Here is a 26,245-nt window from a genome sequence, read left to right on the forward strand (position 1 = left end):
CCAGGAGATCTGACACTCTCTTCTAACCTCTAAACAAGGCAGGCATCTGCCACACGTGTGATATACACACATACACTTGCACAGGCAAAACACTTATACACATAAAATAAATCTAAAAGTATGTTGATGATATGTTGGTGCAATAGTAAATCTTAACATCATGTTTATATTTAAAATTTGATTTCATCATATTTTTAAAATTTTAAGAAGAAAAAGGAGAAGCAGAGCCTGCATGCTCTGTGTTCTGGGGCAATGTAATGCCCTCCCCTGACCTCCCCAGGCACACATGCAAGGCACACACAGACACACAGTCAAAGCTCTCGAACACATCAAACATTAAATAAAGACTTATGTACTTATGTATTTTATGTATATGAGTGCTTTTATCTGCATGTGTACCTGCAGGCCAGAAGAGGTTCTCAGATCCTATTGTAGATGGCTGTGAACCACCATGTGGGTGCTTGGGAATTGGACTCAGGACCTCTGGAAGAGCATCAGATATTAAATAAATAGTTCTAAAAATGTTTTTAAAGAAAATGAAGGGGGGTGGGAAGAAGACGGGGGAGAGAGGTGAACCTGGGAAGCTCTCACTATCCTGAAATATAAGCTCCTGCTCAGGGTTAGCAGGGTCTCCATTTCTTCACTGGAAACCATTCTTGCTACAGTCTTCTGGGGACTGATTACCAAAGCCTCTGGCATCTTCCAGCACCCCACCCTACCCCACTTCCTGTGCCCCTTAACTGGGTGGGGAGTAAGGTGAGTTAAACAGCCCCGGGTGTGTAGAAGTTAAGGGTTCCTCACTGCAGGCCCTTTCACCTCAGTCCCTTGCTTGCCTCATTTTGGATGGGGAAGTACATTCCACCACCCTTCACACTGCTGTTTCCTGTCCTCCCAGCCACTACCATTCTCTCCTGGCTGATCTTCTGTTGTTATGTTTTGGTTTGATTTTTTTTTTTTTTTAGTTCTTTTTTTCGGAGCTGGGGACCGAACCCAGGGCCTTGTGCTTCCTAGGCAAGCGCTCTACCACTGAGCTAAATCCCCAACCCCTTGGTTTGATTTTTAAGACAGGATCTTGCTGTGTAGATCAGGGTAGCCTGGAACTTACTATGTAGCCCAGGCTACCCTCAATCTTCTTGCCTCAGCCTCCCAAGTACTGGGATCACAGGTGTATTATGCTCTGGGTCACCTTGAAGCTTTTCCACCTTGAGTCCTGCAGTTCCTTTCTACAGCAACTCTTCCAGTTTGGTATTCCCTCCCTGAGGTTGGGGATTAGTTGTTTTTTGGTTTTTTGTTTTTTTCTGAACACCCAACTAAACTACATTTCCCAGCATTCTTGGTGCTGAGGCCAACACAGTACCGGATTCTGGTTAATTGCTGTGTGTGTACAAGTGCTACCACTTCTTCCAGACTTTTATATAAGCCATCTTGCATCTTTCTCTTCCCTCCTACAAGCTGCTAGAAAGCAGAGCCTTTCCTGACCTAGAAGAATAACACGAGTACAAAATGGAAGGAGGCTAAGTCCCCAGATGGTCCGAATGCCAGCAGTAAATTGTTACGTAAACAGAAACACCTTTCCCCCCTTCCTTCCCTTTGCCTCCTCCTCATTTAAAAAAATATGTATATGTGTATTTTGCCTGAATGCACATCTGTGTACCACCTGCATGCATGGTGCCCAAGGAGGCCAGAAGGGGGGTGTCAGATCTCCTGGGACTGAAGTGACAGTTGTGAGCTGTCACATGGATGCTGGGAATCAAACTAGGTCCTCTGGAATTATAGTCAGTGCTGTTAACCACTGTGCCATCTCTCCAGCCTTGGCCCTTTCGAATTTTTGATTAATTAAATTGTTTATTTATTTTGAGACAGGTCTTTCTCTACATAGCCCATTCTAGCTATTCTTGAATTCACTATGTAGACCAGACTGCTCTCAAGCTTGCAGAAATCTACCTGCCTTTGCCTCCAAACTATTAGAATTAAAGCATGCGGGCTGGAGAGGTGGCACAGAGATTAAGAGCACTGACTGCTCTTCCAGAGGTCCTGAGTTCAAATCCCAGCAACCACATGGTGGCTCACAACCACCTGTAATGAGATCTGATGCCGTTTTCTGGTGTGTCTAAAGACAGAGACAGTGTGCTTATATAGTAAATAAATAAATCTTAAAAAAAAAGAATTAAGGGGTTGGGGATTTAGCTCAGTGGTAGAGCGCTTGCCTAGCAACCGTAAGGCAATGGGTTCGGTCCCCAGCTCCGAAAAAAAAGAAAAAAAAAAAAAAGAATTAAAACATGCATATGGCAGGTCCCAGCCTCTAGACATTAAAAAAAAAAATAGTCTTGATATCTATGTAGCTCAAACTGGGTTCACGCCTCAGCCTCCTGATTGCTGGGATTATGGGGCAGGCTAACATTATAACATACAGACCCCAAATGTCAGCATTCTAACTCAAGGGTTTTTTATCACTGGCACAGTGCATAGCCTATTCAGTAAATGATATAACTTCTCTATTTATACACCTAACCATTATTACAGTTGATCATAAATGGGTCACCGTAGTTCAGGCCTGTAAATCCAGAGGGACACTTGAGTCCAGCCTGGGCCATATATAAGGCTACCCAGAACAAAACAACAAACAATTAGAAGCCTCTCTCCAACCCCGAAGCCCTCATTGCTAGGCTGCTAAGCATCTCCAAAGAGTATTTCAGAATCCATTCCTGTGCTTGCACCTCTGTGTGGTAACTGTGTACTAGGCAGCCTGGGTTCTCAAGCTGCATAGATGACGCAACATTGGAAAGCCCCCTGCTCTGACATCCTCATAGCCACACAGCCCGGCCCTGGAACTCAATGCCCTGAGTGGGATCCCCAGTGCTGTACATGTCAGGTACAGTGGCACTCACCTATAATGCCAGCATTCAGGAGGCAGAGGCCGTGGAGAGGAGGGAGGTTAAGCGGGTCAAGGTCAAGGTTAGGGAGATGGCTCTGTATATAAGAGCACTGGCTGTGCAAACTTGAGGACCTGAGTTTGGACTCCTGGCACCTATGTGAATAAGGTGGGTGTGGCCATGCTCTTCTATAACCCCAGTGCCTTAGAGATCGTGGAGATAGAGGGTCTTTGCTGCTTTCTGGTCACCAGCCAAGTCTCTCCCCGACCCCTCAAATGCCTGACAGCTACTGGTTCAGTAAGGAACCCTGTCTTAAAGAAATATTGTGGGGTTGGGGATTTAGCTCAGTGGTAGAGCGCTTGCCTAGGAAGCGCAAGGCCCTAGGTTCAGTCCCCAGCTCCGAAAAAAAGAACCAAAAAAAAAAAAAAGAAAAGAAAAGAAATATTGTGAAGACTGTCTATACAGCATATATGAACATAGCATTGTCATGAGAAAACACACACATAGACGCACACACAGACACACACAGACAACATACACAGATACACACACAGAGAGACACACACGGACAACACACAGACAACACACATACAGACACATGCACACACACAGACACACAGATTCACACAGACACACACACCATACACAGATACACACACACACAGATACACACACAGACACACACATACACAGACAACACACACACACACAGTTCAAGGTCATTCCCTACTATATAGTGAGTTTGAAGCCATTCCTTGGTCATAACTGTCCCCCAAAACAAACCAACAAATCAAAACCATACAGCCTAGTCATTCACGCCATCACAGGAGTGGAGACAGCAGGATTGACATTTGAGTCAGAGCTTCATGGTTGAGGAGGAGTGTGGTGAGAAGTCATCCGGGTGTACTGTGCGGACAACTGGAGGTGGGCTGACTTTGGGCAGAGTCTGCATAAACACAAAGGCAACCAGGGAGGCTCTCTTGGCTCAGGATTGGTTCTGTTTTCACTGGGATCTTGGCCAAGGTGCAGCCAGCCTGTCTTGATGTCACAACCCCTAGGTTACACAGGGCTCACTTGTAACTCACTGTTGAGAACACTAGATGGCGGACTGAGAGCTCCTACTCACTACAGTCCTAAGGAACCATTCACTCCTGATTTAGTTTCCACTTTGGTATTTTAGAACCATGTGATCATATTCCTTTCTTGCTTGTTAATAGTGGGAGATTTGTCCCCTGCCACACAGTCTGAACATGGTGGGTCAGAGCGGAAGAGGCCCTCCATCCCTGCCCCTGGGAGCCCTGTCTTTCCATCCTGGCTTTGCCTACCCCCACTAGATAAATGGTCAGGGTCAGCAATGAGAACAAAAAGAGAAGTAGCTGTTCTCATTGTTAGGAGAACAGAGCTCTCATAGCTACACATTGGCCTCTTCTCATGTGGGATTTAGTAAAACCTCTCCTATCCAGATCTTCCATCTGGAATTTTGGCTGGAGAGATGGCTCAGGCGGTTAAGAGCACTGTCTGTTCTTCCAGAGGTCCTGAGTTCAATTCCCAGCAACCACATGGTGGCTCACAACCATCTGTAATGGGATCTGATGCCCTCTCTTCTGGTGTGTCTGAAGACAGCGACAGTGTACTCATATACATGGAATAAATCTTTTTTAAAAAAAGAGAGAGAATAGAGCTTATTTGAAGCTGTGATTCCCTTCCTTTCCCTCCCGCTCTTCCCTTCATTCTCAGAGCTGACACTAGGCAAGTGCTCCCAAGTTCCATAACCATGGTCTTTTTTGTCTGGTTGGTTGAGTTTGGTTCTTTACATCTCAAAAAGATGAGTTTCTCTGTGTAACAGCCATGGATGTCCTGGAACTCACTCTGTACCCCAGGCTCAAACTCACAGATCCACCTGCCTGACTCCCAAGTGCTGGGATTAAAGATGTCCACCACCACGCCTGGTAAGATTTATTTTCATTATTTATAAGGCAGCATATTTGTCGTGTGCATCTGTGTTAGGGCGCATTCATGAGTGCTGTGTCCATCAGAGGCTAGGGGCATTGAATCCCCTAGGGTTAGAGTCACAGGCGGCTGTAGTCACCTGACATGGGTGTAGGAACTGAACTTGGGTCCATTGCAGAGCAGAACATTTTTTTTTTTAAGATTTATTTCTTTCATGTATGTGGGTACACTGCCGTTCGCTGTCTTCACACACACACACACCGGAAGAGGGTGTCAGGTGCCCATTATAGATGGTTGTGAGCCACCATGTGGTTGCTGGGAATTGAACTCAGGACCTCTGAAAGAGCAGTGTTCTTAACCACTGAGCCATCTCTCCAGCCCCAGAACATGTTAATGGCTGAAGAATGTGAGACTCAAGGCAGGACAGCTCAAAGTGGCAGTATTAACAATGTACTCGGCTCTGATGATAAAGTTTATAGTTTAAAGGAAATTTAAAAGTGGGAGGAGATGGCTTGGTTGCTAAGTTGCTAGATGCACAAGCATGAGAGCACCGAGTTCCATCCCCAGAACCAAGAAAGTAAAACTGAGCTGGGAAGCTGGAGAGATGGCTTGGGGGTTAGGACTTAGGACCAAGTGCAGTTTTTAGCTCCGACATGGGATGCCTCACAACTGCCTATCACTCGAGCTCCAAGAGCTCTTATGCCCTTTACTATCCTACACACACAGATACACAGATATATAGACACAAGGAGGGGGGGAGATATCAGTCAAAGCACCCAGAAACTTAAGAAATGATGAGATTCCAGAACCTACGGATTTTCCGACCCTGACAGGCCAGCAGAGGCCCCTGCCCCTTCCCTTCCCTGAGAAAGAAAGATGCCTAAAGGATGCTGCCTGTCCTCAAGGCTTGTCCTCCCCTGGCCTCATTCCCCAAGCATTACTAGGATCCCAAGGTGTAAAGAAAACCCCCTGGGCTCTGACCAGGAGCACTGGGCCCTCTGAGTCATGATGTGGTGTCCTTAGTGGAGACCCTTACTTCCTGCTCAGGGACTACTCATGCTGGCTGGCTGCAGGACCCTGGATGCCAAATTCAACCAGGGAAGTTTGTTTTTTGTTTGAAACGGCGTCTGACTATGTAGCCCTCCCACCCTGGAACTTGCTATGAAGAGCAGAATGGTTTTAATTTATTAATTTTTATTTTGTATGCAATGGTGTTTTGTCTGCATGCGTGTGTGAGGGTGTCAGATCCCCTGGAACTGGAGCTGCACACAGTTGTGAGCTTCTGGAAATTGTACCCAAGTCCTCTGGAGGAACAGCTACTGTTTTAACACCGAGTCACCTTTTCCGCCTGACATCTCCCCTCATGCTTTTTAGGTTTTTTTTTTAATTACTTTATTATATGTATGTGAGTACACTGTAGCTGTCTTCAGACACACCAGAAGAGGACATCAGATCGCATTACAGATGGTTGTGAGCCATCATGTGGTTGCTGGGAATTGAACTCAGAACCTCAGCAGTCAATGCTCTCAAGCACTGAACCATACAACCCCCCCTTTTGTTTTGTTTTGTTTTGTTTTGTTTTGTTTTGTTTTGTTTGAGACAAGCGCTCTCTGTATAACAAACCCAGGCTGCTCTGGAACTCACTCTGTAGACCAGGTTGGCCTTGAACTCAAAGGATCTGCCTACCTCTGCCTCCTGCGTGCTGGGATTAAAAGCAGGTGCCCCCACCACTTGGTTGTTGCGGTGCCCTTAATAACTGAGCCATCTATCCAGCCCTGTATTATTTAGCTGTTGAACTACCTGAGTTCCAGGTATTACTTTTGAGACAGGTTCTCATGTGGTTTAGGATGGCTTCAAACTTGCTATGTAGCCCAGGGTGACCTTTAAAGTTCCTGATCCTTCTGTAACATTTTCCAAGTTCCAGCAGCAACAGGCTTGTTCCACCAGGGCTGGCTCATGGTTTATGTTTTAAAATGACTAAAGAAAGGATTTTGAGCTCTTCCCCCTTTGTCCCTTCTCTCCCCATTCTCCTCCCTCCTCTCCATGTGCTCATGGCTGGCCTCTACTCCCCCCCCCCACTACCCTCTCTTAACTCCCCTCCCCATGCCCTAAATGAACTCTATTCTATACTAAAAAAAATTTAAAAAGGATTTTTTTAACATTTTGCCACAAATAAATATCCGAGTGGATAGTATGTTAGTCACTCTGACTTGGTTAAACATTGTGCATATATTGATGTAGATGATACGTATGTACCTCGTAAAACTGAACAATTATTGCACATCAATTCAAAATAGAATAAAAATGTGCCTGGGTATGGCTGAATACCCCTGTACTCCCAACACTTGGAAGGCTGACATAGGAGGAGAGTGAGTGCCAAGACATCTGGGCGAATGGTAAAATCCTGCTTGTCTCAAAACAAAGCAAAACCAATACTCAAAAATAAACCTTTCCAGGGCTGGAGAGATGGCTCAGCGGTTAAGAGCACTGACTACTCTTCCAGAGGTCCTGAGTTCAATTCCCAGCAACCACATGGTGGCTCACAACCATCTGTAAATGGGATCCAATGTCCTCTTCTGGTATGTCTGAAGACAGCTACAGTGTACTCATATAAATAGAATAAGTAAATATTAAAAAAAATAAACCTTTCCTTCTTAAAGGAAATAATAGCTCGATATGGTGGTGCCCACCTGTAATCCCAGCACTTGCCAGGTAGAGGGAGGAAAGTCAGGAGTTCCAGGCCAGTTGGACATCAGAGGCTACAGGTCTTAAAATACAAAAGCAAGCAAGCAAACAAACAAAAACAACATCACAAAACAAAAAACCAATACTAGAAGAGGAGGAAGAGGAGAAAGGGGGAGGAGAACAAAAATAAACTAGAACGTGGGGGTGGGGCTGTAAAAGGCTGTCAGAAGGGCACAGGCAGAATGAGCCCTGAAGAAAGGGCCAGGCGGAGGAGGGACCCACTAGTGGGAGAGTCATGGGCTAAGGACCAGGGGAACCAAGCACTGGGAAACTTGAGGATGTCTCTAGACATGTTGCTGGCAGTAGGAAGAAGAATGGCACTGACGGTCCACACAGAGGCTCCATGGAACAGATGGGATGCCCCGTCCCTTCTATCCCAATGCTTTCAGCAGCAAACTCAAGCCTTCTGAGACTGTCTCCGCAGCTCTCTTCCAACCACACCCTCCATGGCTCTCTAAGAAACGTCTGCTTCACCATTTTTAAAAAGATTTATTTCTATGCATATAGATATTTTGCCTGTGTGTATGTATGTGTGCCACCTGTGTACCTGGTGCCCTTGAGGGTCAGAACAGGGCACTGGATCTCCTGGAACTGGAGTTGCAAACATTTGGGAGCGGCCATCTTAGGTGCTGGGAATAGAACCTGGGACCCCTGGAAGAGCAACCGGTGCTCGTAACCAATGAGCTATTTCCCAGCCCCCTCACCAATATTTTTCATAACTGTAAAAGTAAAGACATTTATTGTGTAAAACAAAGACAAGTTAGGTGAAAAAAATCACACTTAAATTCCCCTTTAGGAGGACCGTACTAAACATTCAGGATGTAGCTGCTATCACAAATGCAATAACACACATGTATTTACAGATCATTTACTTCCCTACCCCGTGTCAGCCGCAGGCATTTCTGAAGTCATTACACATTTCTGAAGACAAGGCCAGGATGTCACAAACACAAGCCACTTACTATGGTTTCATAACTGACGGAGTTCAAACGGTCTCTGTGTTTTACATTTCCCTGTTTCTGTTTGCCTGCTTTTTTCTTCTTTTTCTTCTTCTATTTTTGCTTTTCTATTGCTTACTGGGTGCTCGCTCTCCTGAGCTGAAAGACAGCTGTGTGTATCCACCATGATCTCTGTTCCACTCACTTATATATTTTTGCATTACTAATCTTTGTGTTAAATGCCTTCTCTCTTGCTAGCTGCCAATACCTCATCTATCCATCTGTCCATTCATCCATCCATCCATCCATCCAACATCCATCCATCCATCCATCCATCCATCCATCCATCCATCCATCGGAGCATGCACTCAGTCCTTGCTGCTTGCCAGGTACTGGAGCCACTAGAAAGAGAGATATGGCCAAGACCCTGGGACAAACATTAAGCTTCCTTGTCTTCCTTCGGAGGTGGAATACCAATCATGTCCTAGCCTCTTGTGACATTTTGTCTGTCAGGGCTGAGGTCCTATTGCGTGCCATCCACCATCCCTACCCCATTTCCTTGTCTTCCTCCCTGTACCTGGAAACCTGTAATACCTCAGGAGTGTCAGTGGAACATGATGGGTAGAGCCATTGACCTCTCAGCTTGGTAACATTCTCCTCTAAGCCTGAAATAGGGACATTCGGTTTGGCAAAAATCAGCCACAACAGTTGTTATGTTCCTTAAGGGACATTTGCAACTCACTAGCCATCTGTTAGAGCTGCTCCACACTGCGCCTATAAGAAATGGGTTCGGTATGGCTCAGGTGTGCCCATCTTGGCCCTTCCTCTTCCCACAGACTTGGGGAGGAGATGATGATGTGGTGGCAGCTGATCCTTGTCCCTTTCCACTCCTCGTCCCCTCCCTCCTACCCACCTTCCCCTTTTCCACCCAGGCCACACAGCCGCACACACACATCTTTTTGTAGGTCAGGCTGTTCTCAAGGACAGTGTCCTCTGACTCAACGACTTCCCCTTGCACAGCTCTTCCAGCAACCAACTTTGGACCACGAGCCGGGCTGGTATCAGAGTCAGAAACAGCACAATTGTGGTCTGTCCCCTCTCTACCTCAGACCCTTTGGGCATCCATGCCCCACCCCCTGAGCCTGTCTTTCATTTAACTCTTTCTTATTCCAGAGATGGGAAGGACTTCAGAGGAAACGGACAAATTGAGCCTGTAGGGAAAGCATCATCAAAAGCAGTGGTTTTGCACCACCCAGTCCCTGCATTGGGCTGATTCTTCTCCCCTTCTTGCATGGGTGCTTGGTGTGTGCTGGTCTGAGGGAGCCTTTGAGGAAAGGCTGTGGCAGCTAAGCTGAAGAACTCATTCTTGATGGCACAAGTATGGAGACATTTAGTCCCCATCATGTTTGCATTCTTTTGGGGAACTACAGACAAACTTAGGTTTTCAGCCATATCCTGTCTGAGCACAATGAAGGGATCTGAGGGCTCGGCAGCTCCCGTGCCCCTCCTTTTGCATCTCCCCTGCTCTCTCCATGGTCTATACTCACCAGTACTGTTCACAGCCATCGCCTAAATTGTCCTATCTTGCACATAAACCATACTTCCGAGTGGACAAAACAGGTGCAGGGACCACATGGAGCCAGGAAGTCTCCCCATCCCCACCTCCAGGAGAAGTGACTGATCTCTGGCAGGCTACCCCAAGCAGCTACCGGCCAGCCCAAAATCGGAGTGCTCTGGGAAAAGTCACAGGTCACAGTTCACCCAAGAGCAAACTGAATGGCTACATCCAGCTCTAAGCTGTCCCCAAAGCAAATGGTAGTTGAGAGGCAGTCCTCAGGGGGCCCCTCCTCCGGAGTTTTCTGGCTTATCATTTTCATTCTTCTTGTCGGATCCCAGCATTCCAAGGGGGATGCTTGGAAAATGTGGGTCAACTAAGCTTATCTTCTGGAGATTCAAAGGGAGCACAGAGGAAGGGGAGGTGGAAAACAGCGGGGGTTGGAGAGGAATGAATGGCTGAATAATGAATGAACGAATGGATCTGGCCCACAAATATTCACAAATGCAGAGTGAGAGGCAGCTGACAGCAGGATCTGGGGTCAAGGAGCAGACTAGATGAATACCGTTACTCATAGGGATTGAGGTGCAGCCCCATCTTTGGCTTGTGGCCCGTCAGAAGTTGGGGTTTCCACAGCTTCATCCTCACTGCCTACCAGAGGCTCTTCCTCCCCCTTCAGGTTGGGACCCGTCCCAGGCTTCAGCTCTTCTAGTGCTACCGAGCCCTGGCGAGACTTCCGTCTGCTGAAGAAAGTGGTGAGCGTGGGCCGCTGCCCGGAGCCATCCGTCTCCGGCGCTCCGGAGCTCTTGTTGCCCCCTGACCCTGATGCGGTGGTGGCCTCTTCGTCAGGAACCCGAGCTGGCCCAGCCCAGGCATCCACCGTACCATTTCGTTTTCCACCTCTGCTCAGGGTCAGGGCCCCAGTCCTCCGCTTCTGCCTCTGGCGCCACAGCAGCAGTAGCGCCACAAGGACCAAAACCACCGTCAAGGCAATGAGCATGGAAACCAGCAACATGCCACTCGATCCTGGGCGTGGTGGCACGGTGGTTATGGGATTTGGGGTAGACGTTGTGGATATTTTTGTACTGAAGACTGGGGTGCCACCGGCCACACTAGAACTCTCACCAGAACTGGTTGCTATGGTGGCAGAGAGTCCATGTGTCTCTTTGGAGGGCCCCAGAGACCCAGTAGCCATAGTGACTGGAGGACCACTGGTCTCGGAGCTTACAGTTGTAGCCACAAAGGGTCCACTGGTCATGGTCGAGCTTGTCACAGTGACAGGAGGTGCACTGGTCCCTTTAAAAGTTTCTAAAGAGGTAGATGCCACAGCACTGCTTGTCGCAGGATTAGTTATAGTGACAGGAGGGTCACTGGCTACACCTGATGATTTTGGAAACAGTACTAATGATGCCTCGGTGGAAACTTCCTGAGAGGTTGTAAGCTCAGGTACTGGGGTGTTCCCGCTGGCACCAGCTGATGTAAAAAAAAAAGAAGACAATTCTGGAGTTCCCAAGGGGATTGAGGAAGCTGGGGCAGTGGTCTGCCCCCAGGGGCTGATACTCTCCTTAGGGTCCTCTGTCACTGGCACTGTAGCAATTGATGAGTAGGTACTCAAGGCTTCAGAGGTACTTGGGGACTCGCTATTCGGAGTAAATGGCAACATCGTCATCGTATTCGGCAGATTTTCTTGGCTCACCACCTGGGCCCAGAAGCCCCCAAAGAGGAGGAGAAGATGCAAGGCCATCTCCATAGTGACAGCCGGGAGCAGGAGTTGGGACCTGAATGTAGGGAAGTTACAGAAGAACACACAGGGGTTGGGGAGGGAAACCTGGCCAGCCCCCTCCTTCTGCCCACTTCCCTGCCAACTGCCAAGCCCAACTTGTGGTTTAACGTTTTTTTCCATTCTTGCTTTCACTATTATCAGAGACAGGGGGAACAGATGGCGCCGGTGACTCCCGCCCTGGCCGTGGCAGCTCAGACTCCAGTGCAGCCATGCCTTCACTCATTGATCCAGCCAGTGGCTCTTGACCCCTTTTGCCCTCACCCTATTCATCTTTTCAAACTATAGGTATATTCCTTCATCCTCTAAGCACGCCACCCCCACCCCCGCCCCCACACCCACCTAGATCAGATGTCTTACCAGCTTAATGGCTAAGGCACACGGCCAGGGCGAGTACCTCCAGTTCTTCCTGAGGCTTTGTCAGGACTGGGGCAGACTGAGCCCCAGGGGGAAAGGAAGTGGGTCTTGGCTCCACCCACTCCACCCCTGCATCCTGCCCCACCCATTCCTTCTCCCGCAGTTGACTGGGGGACCCAAGGGTTCAGTAGCAGCATGAAGGGGTGCTCGGGGTCCAGAATGGGAATTCTTAGGTTTTCACTGGAGTATAGAATGTCAAAGGGTCAAAGATGGGTAGGGACGACTAGGGGATGGAGTGGAAGACATGGAGCGGAGAACGGTTTCCTTTCCATCTGCTGTCCCTCAAGATGTTTGGCTAGCACCTGAGATGGTAGGTACATTTCCTGCCGAAGAGCTCCTAGGAAGTAGCCCGGCCAGGGGAGCCTTTTGACTCTGCTCATGGTCCTGGTCCTGAAAGGTTTTTCAGGTTGCTGAACCCTGCCAGAACCACAAGGAATTGAGGTCACTCCTGGGGTGTCGCCCCCCCCCGGCCCCCTTTTAAGATGGTACTAACACTGCACATGCTAGGGTCTTAGAGAACTAGGAGGGCTGGAGGGATGGCCCAGAGGTTTGGAGCCCTTGAAGGAGACCCGCTCTTGGTGGCTCACAACCAACCATAATCCAGGAGATTTGACGCCCTCTTCTGGCCTCCAAGGGCACCAGGCACCAGCACACATAGGTACAGACAGGCACTCATACAAATATAAAGATAAATTAAGATTTACTTAACGGCCAGGCCTGGTGGAGCACACCTTTGATCCCAGGACTCAGGAGGCAGAGGCATGCGGATCTCTACGAGTTCCAGCCCAGCCTGGTCTTAAAGAGTGAGTTCCAGAACAGTCAGGACTACAAAGAAACTCTGTTGCGAAAGAAAGAAAATAAAAAGATTTATTTTAAAAAAATTTTCGGGGTTGGGGATTTGGCTCAGTGGTAGAGCGCTTGCCTAGGAAGCGCAAGGTCCTGGGTTTGGTACCCAGCCCCCAAAAAAAGAAAAGAAAAAAAAATTCTAGAAAGACCTCTATTAAAAAATTAACTGGGCTGGAGAGATGGCTCAGTGGTTAAGCGCACTGGCTGCTCTTCCAGAGGTCCTGAGTTCAAATCCCAGCAACCACATGGTGGCTCACAACCATCTGTAAAGGAGTCTGTGGTGCCCTCTTCTGGTGTGTTTGAAGACAGCTACGGTGTACTCATATAAGTAAAAATTAATAAAAAGAATTTTAAAAAATTATCCATGGACTGGAGGGATGGCTCGGTGGTTAGGAATGATCCCACCTTGGAGCCACGTAAGCCCTCTTCTGAGCCGCCACCCCCAGCTTCAAAAAGGAGATCTTTGCTCTCTTTGTTTGAATGACTTCTGTCACCTTACTTGGGATAGGAAATAGATTCTTATGGAATGTGCTGTTTCAGAGCTTTTCTTCGTAAAGAGTCATAACTGATTTTTATTCATAAAAATAGTTCTGTGAATGATTAAAAAAGAAAAACATGGTGACTCTTCTGTGAGGGGCCCGCACCCACACTCTCAGACGTGTCCTTATTTCTGAACACCTTTCTTTCTCTTAACTCTAGATCTTACAGATCTATATTTTTTAAATCTCCAAAACAGGAAAGAATTTAAAAAAAATTTTTTTTTGGTTCTTTTTTTTCCGGAGCTGGGGACCGAACCCAGGGCCTTGCGCTTCCTAGGCAAGCGCTCTACCACTGAGCTAAATCCCCAACCCCTAAAATATATTTTAAAATCTGTCAATAAACCCAAATTCTATCACAACAAAAGGACTAAATCGGTTGCTTGCAGCAGCTGGACTGAGTTAATCTGGCAGGAGACTCCAGGTCAGAAGCAGGGCATGGTTCACGGGGCAGCAGGCAGCATGAGAGCATTCATTTGCATGGATATTCTTAAGAGTCCTGGGACACACAAAATGGACCAGATTTATATCCTGCGTACAGTAGGTCCACCCAGGAATACCAGGCTTGCAGTAGGGTGCTTCATTTATAGCACAAGTAAGCAAGCTACTCTGTCCCTTTAGGGAAGTACACCTTGCTGACTGTAACCCTTGCTACAAATGGCTTGGGGGGACAGAGGTTGGTGCTTTACATCGTAGACACACCCAACAAGCATGCTCAGGGCTGCTCGGACCTCCTGGGTTGCTTCTCCCAACAGTCAACTGAGAGGCTCACATAAAAAGAAAGGCTACCTATAGCAATCAGGCACAGTGGTAACATGATGAGATCTTAGCCCTAGGGAGGCTGAAATTTTAAAATTGAAAATGAAAATTGAAGCCTAGCAGCACACACTTTTAATCCCAGCACTTGGGAGTCAGAGGCAGGTGGATCTCTGTGAGTGCTAAGCCAGCCTCGTCTACAGAGTGAGACCCAGGACAGCCTGGGCTACACAGAGAAACTATCTCAATAAAATAACACCAAAACCAGCACCATGCTCATGGGCAGATAAGCCTCCTGTGGTCGTGGCTGTGTGTGCAAGTTCTGCATCCCACTGGGCACTCTTGTTACTGAATGTTAGTTCAGAGTAGACGTACAGGGGTACATTTCACGTCTATCTGCATAACTGCCGGATAGCTCGTAGCATGTGTCACAGCAGAAGTCATCTCTCTTGAACATTGTTTACACCCTTTCCAGAGTTTCTGGATTAAAGCAAAGCTCAGAAAATGGTCTTGGTTTCCCTTTTTTTGTATTTTTATGTTCTGTATTTTGGAGTTTTTGTTCGTTTGCTTATACAAGATTTGCATATTCCAGGCTCAATCTGTATCTGAGGATGACCTGATTCTCCTGCCTTTGCCTCTGGTGTTTTGAGGGGCGTGTCGCCTACCCCAGTTTATGTGGTGTGGGGGATCTAACACAGGGCTTCTCAGCCAGCTCCACTATAGCCCCAGCCCAGCACTGATTATTTTTCTGTGACTATGATGTTTTCTTTTTAAAATTATGTCTGGGTGTCCTGCTGGCATGAATATCTGTGTGCTGTGTGCGTTGTGGTGCTGAAGGAAGCCAGAAGAGGTCATCAGAGTCCCAGGAACTATGGATGTTTGTGGTGGGATTAAACCTGGGTCCTCGGGCTGGAGAGAGGACTCAGTGGTTAAGAGCACTGACTACTCTTCCAGAGGTCATGAGTCCAATTCCCAGCAACCACATGGTGGCTCACAACCATCTGTAATGAGATCTGGTGCCCTCTTCTGGCCTGCAGTCACATATGCAGGCAGAATGCTGTACATAAGATAAATAAATAAATCTTTAAAAAACAAAACAAAACAAAAAAAAACAAACAAACCTGGGTCCTTCAGAAGAACAGCTAGTGCTCTTGACCACAGGGCCATCTCTCCAGCCATGTGCTGTTTTAACAAGACCAACCAGGGATGCTGGAGGACAACTATAATCCTCCCGATGGGGGGCTTGGGACAGAGGCTGGAGAATCAAGAGTTCAAGTCACTCTAGACTTCATAGTAGCTTCAAGGCCACTGTGTGATACATGAGACCCTGTCTCAAAAACAAAACAAACAAACAAACAAACAAAAAAGAATGGCCAGTGAGGGGTGGGGCAAGGGGACAGCAAGAGGGCTATGGCAGGTAGTGGTGGGAGGGAGTGGGTGGAGCAAGGTATGGGCAAGCAGAGTGGGGCAGCCAGGAATGGAGGTGGGGAGAATGGGGATGGGTCAGAGGGAGCAAACAAGAAAGAGATGGGGTGGGGAGGAGGGAAGGAAGGAGAGAATGGAGGTAAGGAAAAACAGGGAGGGAGAGGAGGGGGAGGAGGGGGAGAGTGGGGACAACACCCCATTGTTGGGTGTGTGTTTCTTTTACCATTGCAAACAGAAAAGCAACCAACTGCCAAGAATTAGCAGTTGTTAGTTTAGAGATGGAAGGGTATGGGGCTTGAGATGGCTCAGAGGGTAAGAGCATCCACCACTCTTGGATGGACCCTGTCTCAGTTGCTTGTGCTCACAGGGCAGCTGTAGCATCTGCCAGCTGTGCCCATCACCAGCTGCACAAAACAAATCTCTTACGGGTTTGTTGTTTGTTTGTTTGTCTACTTTTCTAAATAAACAGATAGAACACAGGGGTGGAGAGATGGCTCAGAGACTAGGAGCACTGGCTGCTCTTGCAGAAGACTCAGGTTCCATTCACACCATCCGTGTGGTAGCTCATGACCATCTATATCCAATTCTATGAGGTCTGACCCTCTTCTGACCTCTGACACCAGGCATGCACATGGTACATATACTTGCATACAGGAAAACACATACATATAAAAATATTTTACGTAAAGTGTAGACTATGGCGGGGGTTGGGGGATGTTCAAAGATAAAAAGGTACCCAACTTTAGAAAGAAATTACTGGGGCTGGAGAGGTGGCTCAGAGGTAAAGACCACTGACTGCTCTTCCAGAGGTCCTGAGTTCAAATCCCAGCCACCACACGGTGGCTCGCAACCATCTGTAAATGGGATCTGATGCTTCTTCTGGTGTGTCTGAAGACAGCTGCAGTGTACTTATGAATAAATAAATCTTTTTAAAAGAGAGAGAGAAATTACTGAGGCAAAAAATTATGTTTGGCAAAATGGTCATTTCAAACGAACTGCTGCTGATAGAGAAGGAAGATTGAACCGTTATCACTGTGTTCTGAGTGTCAGTCACCCTTGACTCAGGAGACAGCAGAGAGGGAAAGGGTCTAGCTGAGGAGGCAAGGCTCGCAGTAGGGAGGCAGTGAGGAGATGGATGTGGAGGCGGAGCCACGATGTGGAGGCGGAGCCACGCCCACCATCAGCCAGGCTCCGTGCAGACGGGCAGACGGTTATTTGCCCCATTTACCGCCTGCCACAAACCTATCTTTGCTAAACACGACACGATAAAAAACAAGTTAACTGGCTGCCAAACTGCCACTGCACTCGCGGCAGGCCAGGCTCAGTGGCACACATGCCCATTCACATGGCATTACTACTACCTAATTTTAAGGTGAAGACAAGAAACAAATCTGAGAGAGATTTGCCCAGGTAGTAGATCCTAGGAGATTCAAAGCTGGGTTTACTTAAGGCTGGAAACCAAAGGCAAGGCTGGATAAACTGCTAGTTAAAGACCAAGACAAGGGCCTGAATTGTGTGGGTCAGGATTGCTGGGATTTGAATAAATTGTATAATATTTATTAAAGTAGTGACTAAAGTCAGCTGTAGAGAGTATCGAGGAAGACTTAATAAGCAGACAGATGTGTTTTTGAGACGGGTCTTACTGAGTAGCCGAGGCTAGCCTCAAACTTGAAATCGCCCTGCTCTAATCTCCACGATTGGGGTCATAGACTTGTGTGGTCATTCCCAACCTCAGAAAAACGAGATGTTTTAGACTGAGCTGTAGAACGATAAAGAAGATAGGGATTCCTCTCCTCTGAAACCCATATCTAAACTATCTATGAATTCTGACATTTCTAACTTCAAAATGGGTGTGGCACTTGCCATCAAATTCCTTGAAGGAACTGGCTCCTGAGAAAGAGCTGAGGTTGGGCTGGAAAATACTTTTAAATCCTTTTATTTCATGTATTTGTGGCAGACAGGAGGGGAACAGAGCACCGTGTATGGGGTCAGAGGACAATCTGCACGAATTGACTCTCTCCTCCCAACTTATGGGTGGAACTCAAGTGGTTAGGCACTGAGACATTTCACAGACCCTGCAGGGGTGGGGCTCGTCTCTGTGTCACGGTGAGGAATGTCAGATTTGGGGTGTGACAGGCGTGGGACCCTGAGTTCCATCCCAGTATCAAGAGGAGGAGTTGGAAGAGGAAGGGGATGAGTAACCAATAAATACAGACAAAGAGAAGGAAGCCTGAAATTCATGTCGATTCTGAAAAGAGTTGAGAGGCAGAAGGAAGGCAGGGAGGAGGCAGGGGGAGGTGTGAGTGAGGCAGGAAGGAGGGGAGAGGGAGGCAGAGGGCAGCAGGTTAAGCTCTTTCACACTGGGGAAGCTTTACCAGCACCTGGCTCAAGAAAGAGTGGGGTTCCAGAGAGAGAGAGAGAGAGAGAGAGAGAGAGAGAGAGAGAGACCGACCGACCTTAGCCAGGCCTGGAATCCCAAGCAGGAGGAACTGGAGCACGTGGCCAGCTTTTGTGGGGGAGCTGTGATCCTCTGGTTTGACCTGATCATCACCATATTGGGACAGGCGCTGCCACCAGCCTGAAGCTGAGTCAGAAACATAAACTATATATCAAACGGGTTGGTGGCCACTGACATCGTGACCCTGCTGGGGGAGCTGCCCTCCTAGAGGAAGTAATGGTCACCACTCTTTCCCTGCTTGCCCCCTGCTTCCTGGAGAGAAAGGAAAGATGTACTGAAGGGGTCAGACTTGACTAAGCCATTCATTGCTCAGAGCGGCTGGCCATTACCTCCATAAAGGTCATTCTCTTGGCAAGCTGCATTTGTGTAAGGCACTCTTAGGGTTCTCTATGCTGTCCTAGTTTGGAGAAGAACACTACATGCTTCTGGAAAATTCACATTCAAGCAGCAACATCTTAACATATCTCCTCACAGATACATTTTATATTATGTGTGAACTGCTGATCGTGGCACATGCCTTTAACCCCAGCGCTCCAGAGGCATGCTAGCAGATCTCTGAGTTCAAGGCTGGTCTGGTCTACAAGAGCAAGTTCCAGGACAGCCAGGGCTACACAGAGAAACCCTATCTCGAAAAACAAAACAAAAATTACGTGTGTGATGAGTGTGTGTCTATGTGTAGGTATGTGCACAGGAGTGCAGATGCCCGGAGAGCAGAGAGGCATCGGATCACCCGAGACCAGAATTGCAGGCTGTGGTGGCTGCCAGATATGAGCACTGGGAACTGAACAGGGTCAACTGCAAGAATAGCAGGCTCTCTTTACCTTCAAAGCTATCTCTCCAGTCCTAAACAGACTGATATTAAAAAGGAAAGCTAGGAACTTTGGTGGAAAAATACCTATTATCAACAGCCTCTGGTAAAAATGCCATAAAGATTTGAAGACGTGAACCATCAAGACACAGGAAGTGGGGGGCTGGAGAGATGGCTCAGTGGTTAAGAGCACTGACTGCTCTTCCAGAGGTCATGAGTCCAATTCCCAGCAACCACATGGTGGCTCACAACCATCTGTAATGAGATCTGGTGCCCTCTTCTGGCCTGCAGGCATACATGCAGGCAGAAAGCTGTATGATAAATAATGTTAAAAAAAAAAAAAAAAAAAAGACACAGGAAGTGGGATTGGAAAGATGCCTCAGCAGTTAAGATTTCGTGCTGGAGTTTGGTCCCAGCATCCCTGTAGGGAGACCTGTAACTCCAGCTCCAGGAGATCTGATGCCTCTGGCTTCCGTGGGCACCTCTGCTCACATGCACACATATGCACAGACTCATAATCTAAAACAAAGTAAAATCAGGCATAGTGACGCAGACTTTTAATCCCAGTGCTTGGGAGGCTGGGGCAGGCAAATCTCTATGAGTTTAAGGCTTGGTCTACACAGTGAACTCAATTCAGGCCAGCCAAGGTTACATAGTGAGACCCTGTCTCAAAAAAGACAAACAAAAAAAGTAAATCTAAGAAAAAGAAAAAGAAAAAGAAAAAAAGAAAGAGAAGAAAGAGAAAAAAGAAGAGAGAAATGAAACGTCAGGTGAGGGTTCAGAGGACAGCTTGGTTGTAAAGTGCTTACCTTAGAAACATCAGGCCCTGAGTTCATCCTCAGAATCCACGCATTAAAAACAAAACACAACAAAAACCAAGCAAGAAACGAGAGGGTAATGCCCACAATCCCAACACGGGGCACATCAAGACATTCAGATACCAACCAGCCTAGCCTACTCTAGCAAGCTCCAGGCCAGTGAGAGACCCTACATCAAACAAAAAGTGGATGGTACATAGTGAATGACACCTGAGGTTGTCTTCTGTCCTCCACATACATGTATGTGAGGTACAGTAGCTCAGGCCAATGGTCACAGCCACGTGGGAGGCTGGAGCAGCATGGTCACTTGAGCCCAACCTGGACAACACACTAAGCACATCTCTTAAAGTGAGAGAGACAGAGATGGAGGGGACAGAGGGGGATAGAGGAAGAAGCTCTGGCTGAATGTTGTGACACCCAACAAAAGCAATGTCCTAAGGAAGGAAAAGCTGTTCCCTACTTACAGCTAGGTCCACTGTGGTGGGAGTCTTGACAGCTGGAGCTTGAGACCACTGCTCACCTTGAATCCAGAGCCAGGAAGCAGAGGGTCAAGTGTTCCTCCTCAGTCACCTTCCTTCCTTCCGCCCTTTGTGCAGCTCAGGACCCAAGGGCACGGAACTGTGGAAGCCTGCTTGCAACGTAGGTCTTCCCAGTGCCCGAGGCTGTTTTCTAGGGGACTCTAGATCCCATCAAGATGATAGACTGTGTCTCAGGGCATAGGGCAGAGAGTGATGGAGCAGGAAGTCTGTTGTCTTTCTAGCTGTCTGCAAATATGTGCACATCCACCCACTCCACCCCCACCCACCGCGTGCACACACAAAGGAAGAGAAAAAATGACAAGGCATGCTAATGAAGGACATTTTACAAAACAACCAACTGGTTCTCTTCAAGTCAGAGAGGAAAAGGGGGGAGGAGGGTATTCTTTCAGATCTTAAAGCAGAGACAGCTAACTGCCATGTAGGTCTGAGATGGAGTAAAAATGTTATTATCAAGGAGGCGTAGCAGTGCACCCCAGGAGAGTACCTATGCTCACAGGCAAGGCCATAGGTCAATCGTATCACTACTACATAATCAGACAAATGAGTTGTTGGGGACATCATCTGAATAATTAGCAAAATTTTAATATAGATTATAAGATAGAAAATAGTATTGAGGGGCTAGAGAGATGGCTCAGTGGTTAAGAGCACTGGCTGCTCTTCCCAAGGTCCTGAGTTCAATTCCCAGCAACCACGTGGTGGCTCACAACCATCTGTAATGGGAGCCGATGCCCTCTTCTGGTGTGTCTGAAGAGAGCAACAGTGCACTCCTATAACTAAAATAAATAAATAAATAAATAAATAAATAAATCTTTTTAAAAAAGGAGAAAAAGTTGTATTGAATTGGTATTAACCTTCCTGATTGTGATCAGTACGTTAATGGGCTATGAAAGGGGATATCTTTGTCCTTAGGAAATACATATTTGAAGTATAAAGGAGTGAATAATCACAGTTCAGTATTGGCAAATTTCCTTTTAAATTATCCCTATAGATAATAAATTAATACTGGCTGGAGAAGAGGCACAGTGGCTTCCCATGCCAGCATGAAGGCTGAGCTCGGCTCCCCAGTGCACACGTAAGACGACAGTCATGGCCACACATGGTCATCCTTTCAGAGCTAGGGATGGGACGGAGACAGGAGGGATAAGGGGCTTTCCTGGCCAGTCAGCCCAGCCAAAAAAAATAGCAGGATGTGTATATATAGTGAGAGACCCTGTCCAAGGAAATAAGGGGAAAGAGAGAAGACAACACAACATGCTTCTCTAACCAGTACACACGCACAGCAGACACGTGCACAGCACAGGCACACACTCAAAGGGTTTAACTAAAAAATAGTAATAATAAAAATACTAACATGAGAGCTAAAAGTAAGGCCAGTGTGGGCATTTGTCCCAAAGAAACTAAGGAAGAGCAAAAGGATGAGATGCCTATTAACACATCGAAGTGGACAGTAGCAGTAGGGCTTTCCTTGAATTGCAGGTCCCTTTTAGAGTCCTGGATCCTCCCAGCACTGATCACCCAAGCCCCTACCCTAAACCTCTCCTGAGCCTCGCTTCCCTTCCCCCAGCTTCTTCCCATATAACCCAGACATTTTTTCACATGTTCTCTCTTGGTCCCACCCTCTCCTCTTCCTCTCATGCTATACCCACTTTCTTCTCTTGTGGCCCTCTCCAGTCTAGTCCCTTCCGGTGACCTCTAGCGGTTTTCTCCCTTATATCTACAACATCTTCATTTTCATTCAGTAGGGAAACACATGAAGAGGCTCTGGGTGTCTGCTGTATCATTCTTAAGACTTCTCGTTAAGTCTGGGTTTTTTTCAAAATAAGATGGTTTTTAAAATGCAAAGATAACCATCTGACCACTTGGCCCCAGCTTCCGTCTTCTGTCACGTGGACCTAATCTTGTCTCGCCTGTGTTTGACCTCATCTCCCCTCAGGCCATTGTTCACTGCAGCTGGTCACCTAACTTCATCCCTCTTTTTGTCTAAGACACGACACAGCTCCATCCTTTAATGCTGGGCTTAAAGGCATGTGCACGCCCGGTTTTCTCATTTTGGTTTTTGTTTTGTTTTAATGGCCTGACAAAAGCAAGCTGAGGGATAACGGGTTAATTTGGCTCTCAGGTCATGACACAATCCACTGTGGCAGGGGAGTCCCCACTGTAGCAGGTCATTCTGCACCTGCAGTCACCCAGTGTATGCTGTCCCCCTCTCTTAGGGTTCTGATCACTTTGCTCACCTACCCTACTTAGGATAAACCAACAGGCAAGGCCAGCAGTCTGCCTAACCTGGATAACTCTCTTGTGTGCCTAGAGGCGTGTTTCCTAGGTGACTCCAGATCCCAGTGAGCTGACAACAAACAGTCCTCCACCACAGACCTCCACTTTGTTCCTGGGGAAGTGCACAAGGCTTTGTACAGCCTATGCACTGATGTCCAGACAGACCCTCCCGCTCACGGGTGACTCAAATGTCACCCTCTCCGAGTTGGCCTTGCCCACGTACCTCTTATCCAGGGGAAAGGTGATAGGAAATATCACGGTACACGAAGTAGAATTTAACTAAAGGAGCTCTGTCTCCAATACAACTGGAGAGGAACCGTACACTGAGCAAGCACGTTAGAAAACTGTAGGAATGAACACTTTGTCCGATAGGTAGGACTGCTGGGAAAAGTTGAGATAAAGTTTGTTCACAGACCTTTATCTCCAGTTAGGTTCCATTCCCATAACACAAGACAACCCTGATTTAAAACCAGCTATCAGGCCCATCCCAGTTTCAAAGAACACTGTTCTAGGGGGCAGCTCACAGGGGCAGCACAGAGCCACAGTCACCGTTAAGTCCTGGTCTATCTTTAAGTCCCATGCCCTCCTACCAGGAAAAGCATAATGTTGCCAGGTAAGCGGAATGGACCTGGGTAGCAACCACCCAAAAAGAACAGCTCAGGTGTAAACAATCCAGGTGGCACGGTGGCACACGCCTCTAATCCCAGCACTTGAAGGCAGAGGTGGAATCTGTGTTCAAGGCCCAGTCTGGTCTGCAATTCTAGTTCCAGGACAGCCAGGGGAAGAATAATCCCGGCAATATTTTTGCTGTATAAGTCTTCCATCTGCCCAAGTGCTCAGAATTGCAGTCTCCTGTCTCTGTTTAAACTGTTTAAAGTCACAGGGCCGTGGGGGTGCACAATTAATCCCAGCACTCAAGAGGCAGAAGCAGGTAGATCTTTGAATTCTAGGCTACCCTGGTCTACAGAGGGAGTTCCAGGAAAGTCAAGGCTACATAGAGAAATATATATATATGTGTGTGTGTGTGTGTGTGTGTGTGTATAAATATATATGTATATAAATATATGTATATGTATATAAATATATATGTATATATAGTACAACTCAGGGCTGGACCTGAGATAGATGTAAGGATGCCTCTGTGTATCGCTTCTCGGCCTTTTGGCTAAGATCAAGTGTAGGATGCCTCTGTGTGTGTGTGTGTGTGTGTGTGTGTGTGTGTGTGTGATTCATACACCACCAAGGGGGACATAAGTTAGTGAAATCTTCTGTTAGTGGCTCCTCTTTAGGCGACAGCCATAGCTGGGATGCACTATAATCACAGAGGGTTTTTATTTTTGTTTTCCTCTGAAGGTATTGAGTAGATTTTTACGGGGAACAGACGGCATAGTTCTACATCACACAAATATTTGAAGATGCATATTCACAAACACACGCTGTTCTAGAATGACTATGCTTCCCTAAGAGAAACCATAATCAAAAGAGGCCCCCGACGGCTCCCCGTAGTCTATGAGCAGCTACTGGAACTGCGAGCTTGGCCAGTCTCTGACAGGGCCTTTTCTGCAACTTTAATTTTTTTCAAGGCCTACTTTTAATGGTGGTTCTTAAACACTTTAACCTACCTTTTAGCCCACCACCCACCAGAAGTGGTGGAAAAGAAAGGATATGGGGGATGTGGATCTGTTTAGAAAGGTTCTTTGGAGCAACTCCCATCTGTGTTGTCTGGAAATCAGCAGTTCCGTTCACAGGTCAGCAATGACAGCTTGCCCCACTCCACTCAGAAACACTTCACAAACATACCAGCTGTTCAGCAGACGGAGTAGCAGCAGCGGTGACACAACTTAGCAGAGACAGCCATGCCCCAGCCTTGGCACAAGTCAGCAGGAGGGACCAACAGGAGTGCCAGAAGTTCTCAGCCACCCCTCCCTCAGGGAAGTGAAGATCAGCAGAGGCCCACAAGCGTTGACCAGCTAGCTCTAGAAGTAAGTCAAGCTCAGCCTCCCTCCAAACAACACGTGTTCTCTATGGGTCTTGCCTCAGCTTGTTTGTCTGTGTCAGCTGACATCACTCTGACAATCAGTCCAGTCCTCAGAATGGGCAAGAAGCCACATCACCAGAAGCCTTTGGTGCATTTCTCTCTATGGAGTCCCCACAAGTGCAGCTCAACTACACAGTGTAAGGCAGACCAATACATGTATGTCATTAGCAAACAATCCTTCATCACGTGTCTCTTCACGTGCTTGCTTTAGCAGAACATCCTCTCCTATGTCTGCTTCAGTTCAACGTTCCTTCATGAGTCTGTCTTGGCTTTTTACCTGTGTCCACTCCAGTTAAATGTTCCTCCATAAAACACCATTCCACATAATTGACTTCCCAAAGAATCCTTGAGTTTCTGCTTCATTTTCCTCTGATCTTCCTAGGCTTATCATTCAAAATGCACATTCTGACAAGTTTTGGCCCAGTTTGTTAACACTCAGATGGAGGCCGTTAAACTACAAATGATCTGACCGCAGAGGCAACTTGTCAAATGGTGAATCAAGGTCATCCCAAGTGCTTGGTTCCCCAAGATACCGAACTTTGTTTTTGTTTCTTTGTTTGTTTATTTATTTTGAGACGGGGTCTCCCTATGTATCCCTGGCTGTCCTGGAACTCACAGAATCCTCCTGCCTCTACCTCTTGAGTGCTGGAATTAAAAGCACACACCATGCACCATCACCTCTGATTTATTTTTCAATGATCTCACTGACCCTGAGTTTATTACTCACCAAGAACCTTAGAGAAAGCAATAACCTTGAGTGAGAGAACATTTTTCCTTCTTAAGAATGTTAGGACCGGGATTGGGGATTTAGCTCAGTGGTAGAGCGCTTGCCTAGCAAGCGCAAGGCCCTGGGTTCGGTCCCCAGCTCCAAAAAAAAAAAAAAAAGAATGTTAGGACCTAGGTAAAATATTAAGGCCTGGATGGAATGTTAAGGCCCAGGTAACTGTTACCTGGCCAGCCTACCATTATAAGGAAACTTTCTCAAATGTTTCTGTGTTACTAGGAAACTTTCTAATGCCAAGACTGATTACATATTCTGTTATGTCCTGTGCCTTTGGAAACCAATCATGACAGAAGTCAGTTAGTGTTGCTTTGTATAGTTACCACACAATATGCTTGGTCCAGAACCAACCACCCAACATCACTTCCTGTGCCTGTGCATAAGCTTTTGTGGTATTTATTTGCTCTATAAGCTGCTCCTGGGATGCGCCCCAACATGAGAGAGACACTGGCACAAATATAAGAAACTATTTGGAATAAGGCTTCCATTTGAGTAGTGGTCCAGTAAAATTTGAGTCCCCAAGACCAGCCAGACACAGACATCCCAATTGGCAGAAAGAGACATGAACTTGGGTAACTGACATCCTTGTTGGCAAGTCAAAACCAGGTCCATCCTGGTAGACAAATTAGGACATGAATGTTAGATAAGGTAGTCCCTGCCACAGTTGAACACCCCAACCAATGGGAGCAGGGTAAGTGTACAACAGAG

At 47.1% G+C, this 26,245-nt stretch overlaps 1 protein-coding gene across 4 annotated transcripts; it reads right to left on the bottom strand.

Moving 5' to 3' along the window:
* Window positions 1–8,041: 8,041 nt before the first annotated feature.
* Spn (sialophorin) lies at window positions 8,042–20,790 on the bottom strand. Of its 4 annotated transcripts, none has more exon segments than NM_001271086.1 (2): window positions 8,042–11,839; window positions 12,202–12,269. In NM_001271086.1, a coding segment is annotated over 1 exon segment (1,179 nt). In that variant the 5' UTR covers window positions 11,812–11,839; window positions 12,202–12,269; the 3' UTR covers window positions 8,042–10,632.
* Between the last annotated feature and the right edge of the window lie 5,455 nt (window positions 20,791–26,245).

Source organism: Rattus norvegicus, chromosome 1 (genome assembly GCF_021556685.1).
Source record: "Rattus norvegicus strain SHRSP/BbbUtx chromosome 1, alternate assembly SHRSP_T2T, whole genome shotgun sequence".
In the NCBI taxonomy this organism is placed as follows: Eukaryota; Metazoa; Chordata; class Mammalia; order Rodentia; family Muridae; genus Rattus; species Rattus norvegicus.

Coding starts and splice junctions, on each gene's coding strand:
- Spn (XM_087620703.1), bottom strand. CDS start 11,811: ATGGAGATGGCCTTGCATCTTCTCCTCCTCTTTGGGGGCTTCTGGGCC.